Source organism: Pipra filicauda, unplaced genomic scaffold (genome assembly GCF_003945595.2).
Source record: "Pipra filicauda isolate LSUMZ 115617 unplaced genomic scaffold, ASM394559v2 scaffold928_size49953_pilon, whole genome shotgun sequence".
NCBI classification, from domain to species: Eukaryota; Metazoa; Chordata; class Aves; order Passeriformes; family Pipridae; genus Pipra; species Pipra filicauda.
The window spans coordinates 12,349-26,168 of NW_024105118.1; the positions used below are offsets into that span (position 1 = coordinate 12,349).

General features: G+C 58.1%; 1 protein-coding gene across 2 annotated transcripts; it reads right to left on the reverse strand.

Annotated features, from left to right (window-relative positions):
• Positions 1 to 551: 551 nt before the first annotated feature.
• On the reverse strand, positions 552 to 7,538 carry LOC113992800 (serine/threonine-protein kinase pim-1-like). 2 transcript variants are annotated; one of them, XM_027730460.2, is made up of 8 exons: positions 6,894 to 7,538; positions 6,735 to 6,785; positions 6,163 to 6,529; positions 5,500 to 5,676; positions 5,078 to 5,231; positions 3,997 to 4,888; positions 3,630 to 3,742; positions 552 to 3,264 (listed from the first exon to the last, which is right to left on the reverse strand). In XM_027730460.2, exons 1-5 carry the CDS (start codon positions 7,401 to 7,403, stop codon positions 5,125 to 5,127), a joined length of 1,212 nt encoding a protein of 403 aa, XP_027586261.1. In that variant the 5' UTR covers positions 7,404 to 7,538; the 3' UTR covers positions 552 to 3,264; positions 3,630 to 3,742; positions 3,997 to 4,888; positions 5,078 to 5,124. The 2 variants fall into 2 exon arrangements, with proteins under 2 accessions (XP_027586261.1, XP_039247200.1); XM_039391266.1 differs by having other exon boundaries at positions 5,082 to 5,231; positions 6,894 to 7,479.
• Positions 7,539 to 13,820: the final 6,282 nt, after the last annotated feature.

The window sequence follows — 13,820 nt, forward strand, 5'->3', positions numbered from 1 at the left end:
GGCAGGGCTTGGGATTACACCCACTGATTCCAGAGGCATTGGATATTCCCCCTTACTGAACACATGTCCATTACTGTGCTTTACACAGTCACACCCCTATTGCAAGTCCCTACTTGGTCATTTGGGGTCTTCTCTGGGGGTCTCTGGTGGGTTTTTTGGCATCTGGTGCCCCCCAAAGCTCAGGTGTCTGCTTCTTGACCTCGGTTCTCAGCATCACTGCTTTTCCCCACAGAGACCGTCATGTTTGGTTTGATCTTCTCTGGGTCCCCAGAGCTCAGCTCACATCCTGTTTGCTTGAGTTCCAGCCCTGATCCAATTCTCCAGGACTTCTCTAAGATTCTACTGTTCCTTATTTGGCCAGAGCAGAATCTTGGCAGCAATGTTCTACTTCTCCCAAACCAAGGCTCCCCCTGCACCAGCCACTGCCAAACAAGGCCAGACATCGACTGCCATGGCCTCGACCACTCTCTAGATACAGAAAGAGAAAGATCAGATTTTGCTCACAATCAGACATCTTTTGTTAAGGAACAGATACAAACAGGATTCACTGATGAGCCCAGACTAACAGATCTTCCTAAGAAGCACACCTGTTTGGTTCAGGAGCAGATACACAGGTGGAGTCCCATCCCACCACATTTGTACCAACAAATAGACCCAGTTTTAGCTCAGGAGCAGATACATGGAGACACAGCCCATTAGGTTGGAAGGTTCATCTAGAGCTCAGCTTTGGCTCAGGGGCTGTTGTTCAGCCTCAGCACCTCAGTGACAGCCACACAGGGCTTTACATTACACACACAGTTTCCAGATTCCTTACAGAGTCTTGCTTACTTAATACAGACACTTGTGGGCAACACTTGGATCACCTTTGGCACTAAAAAGACATGTAAATTTTCCTCCCACGTCAACAGTGTTTGAACTGTTGTCAGAAGAGCAAAACAAGAGTGAAGCATTTTGTTTCTGCAGTCAAGTGGGAACCTCTGTCTGATGACATTCCCAAAGGCATCCCAAATACAGGGAGGATTGCACTGAACAGGATTGCAGTCTCTTTCCCAACCTGCTTAGTGCAACAAGGAACAGCCTCTGGCCACCCAGAGAAGGTATCCCCCAAGACCAGGAGATCTTTACACCCCCCTTTTCTGGGCAATTCAGTCACATCCATCTGCCAACATTCACCTGCAGCATTTCTGCATTTTCCATCACCTGTTCCCACTCCAGTGGCAGGGTTTGGATTATTTCTCTTCCACACACCACACTGCTGACTCACTGCTTGTACAACTGGGGTCAGTTTTGGACCAAGAACCCACTTGGGCAAATGTTTCAATAATTTGCTTCACTCCAAGGAATCCCCTCATGTTCCCCATCCACCAGGTCACAGGAGATTGGCTCAGGGACTATTATTTGCCCACTTGGGGGAACTGCCCAGCCTCCTGGAGCAAAGTTTGCTCTAAGGTTTCAAGGAGTTGACAATCCTTAGCACTAGACTCATTTTCTTCTACTGGGAGAAGGATCTCTGTCAGGATCTCTGACCTGGTGGTGGGGAGTTCTGTGCATCCAGAGAATTGTTTTCCATGCCGGACAAAGCTGCCCCCCCTGGGAAACAATCCCAACCAGGACTTTCCAAGGGGCTGTCTCCTAAGTCAGCTCTGCCCCAATACACTTCTCCTCTAGTCTGGAAGCAATCCCGCTCTGGGCTTCCTTTGCTGGGGCTGGGGCAGTTGACAGGTTGCTTTTTTCCTTCCTGGCCCAGCCTCCCTTGTCCTTGGAGAATTCCAAAGCCCGGGGAGGCTCCTGGGCTCTGGACTACTTGCACTTTGTGTTTGGGATACCCCATATCCACTCAGCCCAAGGAAATTCCACAGGGCCACAGTCTGACCCCAACGTTGCTGCTCAGCATCAGTGGCTATCAAAAGATCATCCCCACACTGCAATAAGGCTCCAAGAGGGTGGGTTTGGACTTCTCCATTCCTCCAGTCCCTTTGCCAATTGACTTCCAAATATTGGGGGGCTATTTTTAAACCCCTGCAAGAGGACCACCAAAGTCAGATGGGTTTTCCTCCCCGGCTTTGCATTTTCCCATTGGAAAGCAAAAAGCTCTTGACTTTCCCAACTCAAAGGGAGACACAAAAAGGCAGCTTTCAAACCTAATCCTGTGAAACATATTAAACTTTCATTTAGGGGAGTGAGCAAAGTGTAAGGACTCGCTACGACTGCTTGTATATCTTCTACTCTGTTCTTTACAGCTCTGAGGTCTTGGACTAACTGGCATAGCCTTCCATTTGCCTGCTTGACTGGCAAAACTGGAGCATTCCATTTAGATTCACCTTCTTTTCACAAGCAAAATTTCATCAATTGTTCTACAAAGGGTGAGAATCCCTTACAACTTTCTATTTGCAAAGGACATTGCTTTGGCCTCACCAACCCCACTCCAGGTTTCTCTGGAATTCTCACGGGTTCTGCTCTCTTGGATCATGGAGGCACCTCTCCAGCCCATCCTGTTGGAACCACTGCATCCCCAAGTGATGGTGGCAGATGGATTACTTCTGCTTCTGGAGACTCTCATGCAAAACTAGAAACTTCCCCAGAATTAGGCTCTGCAATAATAACCTATATTGGACCATTTTTCAATGGGATTGTGGCATTTCATTTTGCCAAGAGATCTCTCCCAAGCAGAGGCTTTGGGGAATTGGGGAAATACAAAAACTGGGGAGTCGACCACTGTTTTCCCAGTTTCAAAGCCACAGCATTAAAAATGGCCCAGTTTCCCAATTCCCTGGCACACCAGACAATTGTTCTAGAATTGTCCCTTGAGTTTCATTTCCCTGCATTTAACACAGAGGAACAAGTTCCCACAGCCACAAACAATTGTGCTTAGCTTGGCTGGAACCAGATGTTCTGATGGGGAAGAATCCTCTGGTGCCCCCTCAGTCGTCTTCAGTGATGCCACGAGAGGGTTCGGAGGGTTCTGAAGTTTCAGTTGTGGACAATCCCATTTCCAGTGTCCATCTTTCTTACAGGATGCACAGGGACTGATCCCAGGTCTCCTGGGGGGATGTTTGAAGCAGGCTGCCCATGCTCTCGTCCTCTTCCTCTCCCCAGGGGCACCATTTCCTCAGGGATTTCTTCCAGAACTGCAACTCCAGCCTCCAACAATGTCCCCAAATTAGACTGATCTTGTCCCTCAGCTTGATTTTCCTTTCCGGGCTCACACCAAGGGCTCTGAGGGCGCTGCATTCACACCACAATCTTTCTGCCCTTTCACAGGTTCTGCAAAGTGAAAAACACAGCACCAGACATAACCTCCTTCCACTTCTGTTCCCCTTCTCAAACAGCATCAACTGCAACAATGGATTCTAATTCAGTGTTCCAGGACAGCCCCCCATTGATTCCAACACTCCATTAAATTCTCCCTGGGAGAATTTACAAGTACAAAACAATATTGATGGATAAAACAAAGCCAGAGACCAAATTCCAGAATACCAAAGAACCCACCCAAAGTGCTGGAAGATCCACAGGTCTCAGATGAGCAGGATTCCCAAAATACCAAAGAACCCCAGTGTGCTGAAAGATCCATACGTTTGACATGGGCAGGATTCCCAAAAAGAATGCCTTGTTATCCAGTGGGATCTTACCTGTGTCCCAGACTGGGCTGGGGATCTGTGCTCTTCTGCAGCAAAGTCCTGGTGCTGGCGTGAAGATCCAGAGATCCCTCGGATCCGCGGGAGATCAGGCAGAGGTGTCCTGTCTGGGGGCCAAAAATGATACCCAAAAGCTGCTGAGATGCAGCTCGAGCAAGCTGAAAACTAAACTGTCATTTGGGGTCATCCCAGATCGACTGGATTTCAGCAATTACTCAACACAGGTGCCACCTCCTCCAGCCAAGCCCAGGAGATCAACCTCCTCAGCAGCTGCAAGAGCGGGATGTTCATGTGCCTGCTGCCATCTCCCCAAAGCCATTATCCCACTCCTGCTGACAAGATGGGCAAGATGAGCATCTACCTCACAAGATCTGCTGCCGCAAGAAGAGCGTGTCCCAAAGGATGTCCTCAGCCTTCTCAGAGGGGACGTCAGATCCTCTCCAGGGATGGTCCCAGCCCTTCCCAACCCGGACTGGGCACCAGCTCCAACTCTTCCCTGGAAAACAAACAACAAATTCATGAACAGAGATTACAAACCAAAAGCGGAAACAAGAAAAAAAGGTAAAATGTTAACCTTCTGTCAGGGTTCTGAGGAAGGCCCAAACCCTGCAGGCCAAAGGAAAACCCCACCTCCTCCAGCTGAGGAAAACCCAGGCCTTCTCCCTGCCCTGCTGCACTGGCCCAAAGAAAGGCTCCTAAGCCAAGGCAGCCCAAGCCTTTCCTGGCCTGCAGCCCAAAGCAGCTGGTGTTCTGCAGCCCCGCCTTTGCTCCCCCCACGGGGGTTTGTTTTTGGCAGGCTGGCTGTCCCTGCCCCAGCCCCGCCCAGCAAAGGGGCAGTGGCAGAGGCTGGGGGCAGAGCCGGGCTCCCATTTCACACCCAGCCCAGAGCACCCGCCCGCCCTCCTGCCAAGAAGCAGCTTGGCAGCCGGCTGAAGAATTCCTCAGGTTCCCCATCAGCAAAGGGGGAACCTTCGGTGCCCAGCCAGGCTGAGCAATGCCCGTGTCCGGGAGCACCCCCTGGGTGTGGACTCATCTGCAAACGGCGTGTGGAGCACGGCTTGGAGGAAGGGGCCAGAATCAAAGGCCATCCTCTTCAGCTCGCCGGCGTCCAGGTCAGCTGAGAGCTTGTCATCCTCGACGTCGTCCTCGATGTCTCCAGCAGCAGGCCCACCCGGCACAGCTTCTCCAGAGGCCCCTTCTCCTTCCCTGGGGGCCAGACCAGGCTGTCAGCGTTCTGCCGAGGGCCCAGCTGTCTGTGAAGCGGGACGAGCAAAACCAGGTTGGATGGTGGCCACCAGCACTTGGGAGACCAGGTCTGCAGCCCAGCTCCAGCACAAAGAGGGGCGTGTTCCCGTGGGATGACCCCCCCTCAGTGCTACAGGCTGACAAAAAAGTCTGGTTTCCTTTGGTTCTTATTGCCAAGAGATGTGTGGAGGTGTTACCTGCCAGGCCCCTGGATCAAAGGGAGCACGTGGATCTCTCCCGTCTTCTAGGGCAGGGGAATGCCCTGCACCCAAGGATGGCACAACAGGTCTTCCAGTGCTGGCCTGTCCGAGGGGCGGATGGACAAACACCACCTGATAAGGTGCTGGCAGCCTGGGGGGAAAATGGCCGGTCAGTTGGAGAAGGATCCTGTCCCCTCTGTCCCACTGTCCACGTGCCCAGGCTGTGCTGGCTGTGCTGAGAGCTGTGCCCAAACTTCTCCATCGATTCTCCCTTTTGGAGGAGAGCAGGATGGCAGGACACAGGCCACCTCCTCCAGCCACCCATGGGACACAAACAGCTTCAAGAGCGGCGTCCTCGTGAGCCCGCTGCCCTCTCCCAACACCGTTATTCCCCCCGTGCCACAAAGATTGGTATCCACCTGGAGAGACCCGTGCTGGGAACGGGAGCTGGTCCCAGATGGTGTTGGGGCCTTTGCGGAAAGGGTGCTTCCCGCAGACCATCTGGTAGAGCAGGATGCCCAGGGACCAGATGGTCGCCTCCTCGCCGTGGTAGCGCTTGAGGTAGATCCACTCTGGCGGGCTGTATGACAGTGTTCCTACGGAATACAGACGCAGTTCAGCAGGTGGATGCTGCCTGCTCCCAGAGCCTCACCCCAGCATCCCTGGAAATACCCACCCAGTGGTGGGGAAAAGCCGTGCCTTCTCCCCGCCCCACTGCACTGCCCCCAACAATTCATCATAAGCCAAGGCAAACAAGGCGAGCGGAGCAGCCCAAGCCCTTCCTCGCCTGCACACCAAGCCAGCTGGTGCACAGTTCTGACCCCCTTCTCTGCTACCCTCATGGGGGTTTTGGTCAGGCTGGCTCCCCCCTGCCCCAGACCCAGCCCGGGACAGGGTGGGTGGCACAGGCTGTCGGCAAGGCCGGGGCCTGTCTCACAATAACCCCCCAGCCCCATCCAAAAGCAACTTGGCTGAAGAACTAATCCTGTTCCCCCTCAGCCAAAGGGGCAATCTCCACTGCCACACCCGGGCATGGCCATGCAGTGCCCGGCACCAGGAGCATCCCCCGGCTGTGGGCTCACCTGCAAACTGGGTGTAGACCGTGTCCTTAAGGAAGGTGCCACATTCAAAGTCGAGGAGCTTGGCCTCGCCGCTGGCCAGGTGGAGGAGGATGTTCTGGGGCTTGATGTCCCGGTGCAGGACGCCGCAGCTGGTGCAGTGCCGCACGGCCTGCAGCACCTGGCGGAACAGCCCCCACGCCATCTCCTCCGGCAGGAACCCCCACGCCCTCAGTAAGCGAGAGAGGTCCTGAGACGGCTCCGGATGCTCCATGACCAACAGGAACCCGTTGGGGAGCTCGAACCACTCCAGCAGCTGGATGACCCCAGGGAAGCCATTGGACACCTTGTCCAGCAGCACGATCTCCAGGGGGGCCCGGGTGCCGTCAGGCTGCGGGGGGACCACGGGGTCGTCAGTGGGGCTGATGCTGTGCCTGTCTGCCTGCTCCCCCTCGGCCAGCCCTGGATGCTCCCCGTCCCCCACCGAGCCCACGCCCACTCTCCCTCCAGGTGTCCCGGCGGCTTCCACCCTGCCGGGCCTCGGCTCGTCCCCGCCCGTCCCGCCCCGCTTTCTGCCGCTGGCCCCGCTCGCTCACCAGCTCGCCCCAGCGCCGGATGCCATCCCGGGACACGGCTTTGATGGCCACCTGCAAGCCAAGGGGAAAGGCGGGTTGAGCTCGCCGCCCGTCCCGCCCTCCTCCTCCTCCTCCTCCTCCTCCTCCTCCTCCTCCTCCTCCTCCTCCTCCTGCACTCACCGGGGCTCCGTCCGCCAGGCAGGTCCCCGCGTAGACGCGGCCGAAGCCGCCGCTGCCCAGCAGCGAATGCAGCCGGTAGCGCTCGTGCAGCGGCTCCTTGGCCTTCGGTGCGGGCGAGACGTGGCCGTCAGCGTTGGGGCCGGGGCCCGGCATGGCCCCCGAGCGCCCCTCCAGCGGCCCGGGCCGGGCTTCCCCAGCCGCAGCGGGCAGCGGCGGCTCGCTGCCGGCGGCCGGGCTGGCGAGCGGCGGAGCTCTGGCCGGGGAAGCCGCCGAGGAGGCGGCAGCGGCCGCGGCGCCCGCGGCCCCCGCCGGCCCCGGCAGGCGCCGGGCTCGAGCCAGGCGGAGCCAAGGGGCGGCGAGGCCGAGCCCGTCCCACAGCCAGCCCCACAGGAGCGCCCAGCAGCGCCACAGCCGGCGCGCCGGGAGCCGGGCGAGGGCGAGACCGCGCCGGGCCGCCCAGGGCCGGGGACGGGGCGGCCCCGCCCGGCACAGGGGAACGGCCGGGGCCATGGCCCGGGCCGGCAAGGGGAGGGGGACACCGGCAATGGGACAGGGACCGCGGGAGTGGGACACTGGGACAGGGACACCGGCAATGGGACAGGGACCGCGGGAGTGGGACACCGGCACAGGGACACCGGCACAGGGACCCTGGGACAGCGGGACACCGGGAGAGGAGGACGAAGAGCTCGAGCAAGGAGAGCACGAACAAGAGTCAGACGAGAGCGCGTCGCTACAGTCGCTGCTGCCGCCGCTGCTGCTGCCGAAGCGCAGGGGCCGTTGGTCCGTTGGTCCGTTTGTCCGTTCCCCGTTGGCCCCCGCGAGCCCCGGGGGCAGCCCCGGCCGCTCCGCTCCCAACCAGCCCCGGCCGCAGTCACGGAGCTCCCCTTCCTCCCGCCCCCACGCCAAGACCACGGCCTTTTGGAGCTGCTTCACTTTAGTTCAACTTCTTGGCTGCCAAGTTTGCAACTTCCCGCCGCTGCTCGGACCCCATCCCGCCCGCTCGGCCCGCGCTGCTGTCGCTTCCTCCCAGGCCAGCCGGGCTCGGCACTTGCCCCTCAACTTTGGCAAGGGCTTTGCTCAGTGAGGAGCCCCGGCACGTCCGGCCAGCGCCAGGCAGAGCCAGCCCCGGGGGAGGGCAGAGCAGGACGATCGGCAGGGGAAATGCAGCCCTTTGGGGTCAGCGCTGCTCCCCGACCACCCCAGGGCTCTTCCTGTTTTCCCGCCCGGTTTGAGGGAAAATCGGCGGCTGCAGAGAGGATTAAGCAGAAGAGAATTAGAAGACTCTTCTTGCTGTCGTTTGGATGCCAGTCCATCCTAATAAATGGAGGCTTAATTTGGAATGGACACGATGTAGCAGCTTTTTCAGCACCCAATATTTAACAGCTGCCTTTCAGGGGACAATGGGAAAAAGGGGGGAGAACGGGAGAAAAGGGGGGCTGGGACCTCCAAAGTGAGCGAGGAGGGGGCTGAGACTGTGAAACCGAGCAGGGCACGGGGAAGAAACACCCCCAAACCGAGCTGGGGGGGAGCTGGGGACGGTGGGGATGATGGGAAAGGGGTGGGAGAGGGGAGAAAAGGGGTGTTGGACAGTGGGCAGGGGGACAGAGGGCAGGGGGTTCCCACATGGGTCTCCCCTGTCCCCCATCACTTGAGCCCTGGAGCGGTTCCCTGGGGCTCTGGGAGGGGGCAGATCCGCCCTGGGAATGTCCACTGCTTCTGTAACCCTTTGTGTGCTTGCTCTGGTGACGATTGTGCACAGGTGCCCAAGCCCCCTGTCCGTCCCTGGGGGGCTGATGGGGGGACTCCCCCACCCAGTAACTGGTGCTGCAGCAGCTGTGGGGCAGAGGGGGGTGGGAAAGGGGGGTCCGGGGTGGCCCCCTGAGCTCCCAACCTGCTGGGGGGGCTGAGGGCTGCTGGGGGGGCACCCCCTGACCTGTGTCCCTGCACACCCAGGGCTGTTCCAGGTCCTGGGAAAAGCCGAGTGAACGGCCCCGACCGGGAGAGGTTCCTGCCCGGGTACATCTCCAACTGAGAGCAGCTCAGGCACTTCAGCAGAGATTTGGGCACCTGGGGGGGACACCCCGTGTGGGGAGACCCAGGCCAGGCACTGGAACAGCCAAGGGGAGTTCCTGGAGAACAGACAGGATCAGGGGGACATGAACTGCTGGCACAACTACAAGAATGTGGCCCCGTTTGCCCAGGCTGGGAACCCCCATTTTTGGGGTAATCTCCCCCACATCCCACCAGAAACTCCAAATCCTCCCAAATATTCCCCTGGATCTCCAAATGACCCCAAATGCCAGTAAAATGGTGGGGCTTTAGATGTCTTTGTTGAATGTCTTTGTTTTAAATTCAACAAATCAGCTCTTCCCACTGAATTTTCCAGGTCAGTTTGTGACCCCATGGATGTTTCTCCCACTGTGTTCACCCAGGTGCCTGTGGGGAACCAGGAGGATGTGGAGACCACCAGCCAGGTGTCTTCCCAATGTGGGAAGACATCACTCCTCCAGTGGGTGATGGAGTTGGAGCAGCAGACAAAGCTCTTCCCACAGTCGAGGCACCTTTAGGGCTTCCCTTACTGGTGGGTCCGTTGGTGTGAGGTCAAGGCAGAGCTCTGGCTGAAGCTCTTCCCACACTCCCCACACTTGTAGGGCCTCTCCCCGCTGTGGATGTGCCGGTGGGTGACGAGGTGGGAGCTCTGGTTGAAGCCCTTCCCACAGTGGGTGCAGAGGAAGGGCCTCTCCCCTGTGTGTGTCCTTTCATGCAGGAGGAGATTCCCGCTGGTCTGAAACCTCTTCTTGCATTCCAAGCACTTGTAGGGCCGTTCTCCGGTGTGGATGCGCTGGTGGCAGATCAGGTTGGAGCTGCAGATGAAGCTCTTCCCACATTCCCCACACATGTAGGGCCGTTCCCCGCTGTGGGTGCGCTGGTGGCAGATCAGGTGGGAGCTCTGGCTGAAGCTCTTCCAACAGTCCAAGCACTTGAAGGGCTTTTTCCTGGTGTGAGGCTGCTCATGGACCTCCGGGTCAGGGCTCTGGCTCAAGCTCTCGTCCCCTTCCCGGCACAGGGTGGGTCTTTCCTCCTCAGAGCACCCTGGGCTGGCTTTGGAGACCCTCCTCCTGGGGTACCTTCGTGGCTTTCCCTCCCCGCTGCCTTCCTGCGCCGTGGAGCCCTTCAAAACGGCCTCTCCCACCAGGCTCTGCCGGGGGGATTTGTCCTCCGGGCTCTCCGTCCTCAGCTCGGGGCCTGGGGCAGGAGGGAAGAAGGACAGGGAGGGGATTTGCCTCCGGCCCAGAGGGAAGGCCAAGGACATCCCCCCAACTCCGGCCCCGGCAGGACGGCGGCGGCAGCGGGGTTGTCCTGCAGCCGGGGGTGATGCTCGGCTGGGAGATACAGGACAAGACAGGGGCAAAGGGGCACTGACTTCCTCCTCACCTGCCTGGGGGTCCTGGGGCATCTTCCTCTTCCTCGCAGCCTCCTCCTCCATCTGGCCAAGCTTTGGGAAGGAATTATTCTATGTAAACTCATTCCCTTCTGCCCAGAGTAACTCAAACTAATACACATCTATCAGACTTACAGGCTCATGCCATAGAGTTTAGAGACAGACTTCCCAAAGGGATGAATTTTTCCTGGTTTAGGAGGGAAAACAAGGTGTGGGTGCATTGGGTTGGTGGTCCCTCTGTTACAACCCGCCCCAGGAAAAGAGGGGGGGGTAACCCAGGTTTTATCAATAATTCCTTTGGGGTGGATTAAAGCAAAACGACACTAAATAATCGGTGTCTGAAAACATATATTGACAAGATTTATTTTCACAATCTTGTATCAATAGGGATGTTAACATTTTGGGTGCTGTCATAACCTTTCGGGGGAGGAGGAAAACAAATGCATAGGGCAGAGAAAGACAGGGTAAGAGTAAGGGAGAGCAAGAGAAAAAAAAGGAAAGATGAGAGTGGTATAATCACCACCCACTGGATCCAGCGACGTCTTGATCCGCAGGCGGTGGGGGGAGAAGAAGAAGAAAAACCCCGCCAAAACCCCCAAAGTCACCAGTCAGTATCTATATCCTTTGCAGCTCCCCCAAGGCGGGGAGTTGTTTTCATAGGGTGGTGTCTCCCTTTTTGGCGCGGAGTTCGTGGTCTCTTCCCACCTTTTCTTTTCGGGGCTTGACATCTTCTGCACTGGAGGAGGGGGGATGGGCCCAGTTGCCCATCAGAAAGTCAAAAGCCTGCAGAAGTCTCTTAGAATGCAGAAATCCTTAACTGTTCCAGTCTCTGACACCCTCCTGCCCAGCTCCATCTCTAGAAGTCACCTGGAATCACCAGGAATCACCTCCAAACCACCAAGATTCAGCCCAAACCAACCTTCTCAGCAGTGGAGTTCCCCCTCGCTGGTCCATCCACTTTGGGGTTCTGGGGTCCCTCCTGGGTGGGCTGCTGGAGGTCTCACATGTATTGGGGAACCCCCTCTCCAGGGTTCCCGCCCTCTCTGGGCTGCCGGAGATCCCGGGAATCCCAGGGGTCCTTCCTTTATGGGCTCCTCACTTTGCCATTCTGGGGATCCCCCTTCTCTGGGCTGCTGGGGGTCCCGGGGGTCCCGGGGGCTCCCCTCTCCGGGGTCCCTTTTAGGGTGGTCGGGGGGTTTCGGGGTCCCAGGGTCCCTTCTCCCCTGACTCTCGCCTTCGGGGTGCTGGCGATCCCAAGGTGTCCAGCCCTCTCTCCAGGCTGCCGGGGGTCCCGGCTCCCCCCACAGCCCTCGCTGCTCCCCCCTCCTCTCCAGACTGCCGGGAGTTCCCCCTCTCCGGGCCCCCGTTTCAGATTCCAACCCCCGCCTGTCCCAGGGGTCCCCAAAGCCGGTGTGTTTGTCCCGTGTCCCCCCCACTCCCCGCCGGTATCCGGCGATCGCCACGTGGCTCCGGGGACCCAACATCCCCCTGCTCATCGTCGGGGCTGTGCCGGGAACCCACCCCGGGACCCCCAAAAAACACCTCCCGGGGATCCCCAATATCCCCCAAGGGGCATTTGCGGCTCAGCTTTGGAGTCCTGCAAGATCCAAACATCCCCCCGGCCCCCCAAAAAAAATTCCCAGAGTGCTCAAGATATTTGGGGCGAGCTCCCCTTCCCCGGTCACCTGCGGGATGCGGGGGGCGATGCTCCCGGGACGCGGGGGCTGCGGATACAGCGGGCGGTGCATCCACGTGCGTTCTTTCTCCTCCTTCCCCTCCTCCCCCTCTGCCTCCTCCTCTCCCTCCTTCTCTTTCTCCTCCCCTCCTATTCCCACTCCTCCCATTCCCGTGGGAGCTGGGGCAGGTCGGGATGGGGCAGCGCTGGGCTCTTGGCCGCTCCCGCCCGCACTCGGCCCCCGCCGCAGCCGCCACGGCCGGGACGGCGCGGGGGGGCCCGGCCTGGGCACCCCCCACCTCCCCTTTGCCCAAATTCCCGTCCCGGGGGGCGCTGGGGCCGAGGGGGGACCCTGGGGGGGTCCGGGGAGCGCTGGGCGCTGCGGGTCTGGCTGGCAACTGATGAGTCATCAGCGCTGCGCGCTCGGATTGGCTGAGCACTGCTTTGGGGGTGGGGCTGCAGGAAAGGGGGTTCTTTGCAGGGAAGACATTTGGAGCTGGAAGGACTCCAAAGCTGAGCCGCAAATGCCCCTGGTGGGGATCGGGGGGGGTCCGCGGGAGGTGATTATGTTTTGGGGGTGTCCCGGTGGCGGTTCCCGGCAGAGCCCCGGCGGTGGGCGGGGGGATGCGGGGTCCCCCCCGCGGTGGGGGTTGGTCTTGTTGGAAATGATCCAACTTGCCTCAAATTTTAGTCAGGGGCAGCAGTTGACCGGGTTTCTTTTCACGGGCTCTTGTCGCTTTGATCTTCAAAGCACCCAAACTTGGAGTTTCTCTGCACTGGCTCTGATGAGCTTCCATAAACAAAGCCCGAGGGAGCTGAAGATTGGACGTCTGGGATCTTAAATTCCTGGTCCTTCAAGGACCTGTTGGAGGAACCAGAAGGTCCAGAGGGGATTAACAAAGACATTGCAGCCTGAGAGCTGGAGACTCTGTGTCTGAGGAGGAGTGCTAAGAGGACCAAAGAAGGTGGACCAAATTAGCCAGTTAAGGATAGAATACTAATTAGAGTCTTAATTAATGAAGAGAATTCATTAGTTCATTATTCAGGTAAATTAGAAGCAATGAACATGAATTTGTTTGTTTGTTCAAATGTAGAAATGTGTGAAAAGTCTGGAAAGGGACAGGTGGGGCTGGAATGATTGGCTCCCTGTCTCTGGGAGCCAGAACAAAGCAGTGCCTGGCTCACCAACACTTCCCAGGGGCGTTGGAGGGTTTCATTTCTTCCCAACGATTTTCAGGGACAATTCTTGGTGAGCCAGGTGGGACAATGCTGTCGACCCTCCAGGGATTCCGGGACCCTGAGGACTCCAGCGAGCAGTGAAAATATTCTTCTGGGAGATCTCAGTCCCTGGATCTGGTGAGTTCAAAGCAAGATCCCTGGAATTTTATTAAGGCATTGCTGAGCATAGAAAAGGTATACCTAAGCATCCTAGAAATGGAGCTCTAGAACAGAATAGAATAGAATTGGGTTGTGAAAGTGATGATAGAACTGTAAAAGAAGGAGTGTGATATTTGGCTTATGAGAAGAAATCACTACTGACTGAGTGAAAGGGGTGGGTTCCAGGCCCCAGGTGTGGTTCAGGGGGTGGGTTCCAGGCCCCAGGTGTGGTTCAGGGGGTGGGTTCCAGGCCCCAGGTGTGGTTCAGGGGGTGGGTTCCTGTCCCCAGGTGTGGTTCAGGGGGTGGGTTCCAGGCCCCAGGTGTGGTTCAGGGGGTGGGTTCCAGGCCCCAGGTGTGGGTCAGGGGGTGGGTTCCAGGCCCCAGGTGTGGTTCAGGGGGTGGGTTCCAGGCCCCAGGTGTGGGTCAGGGGGT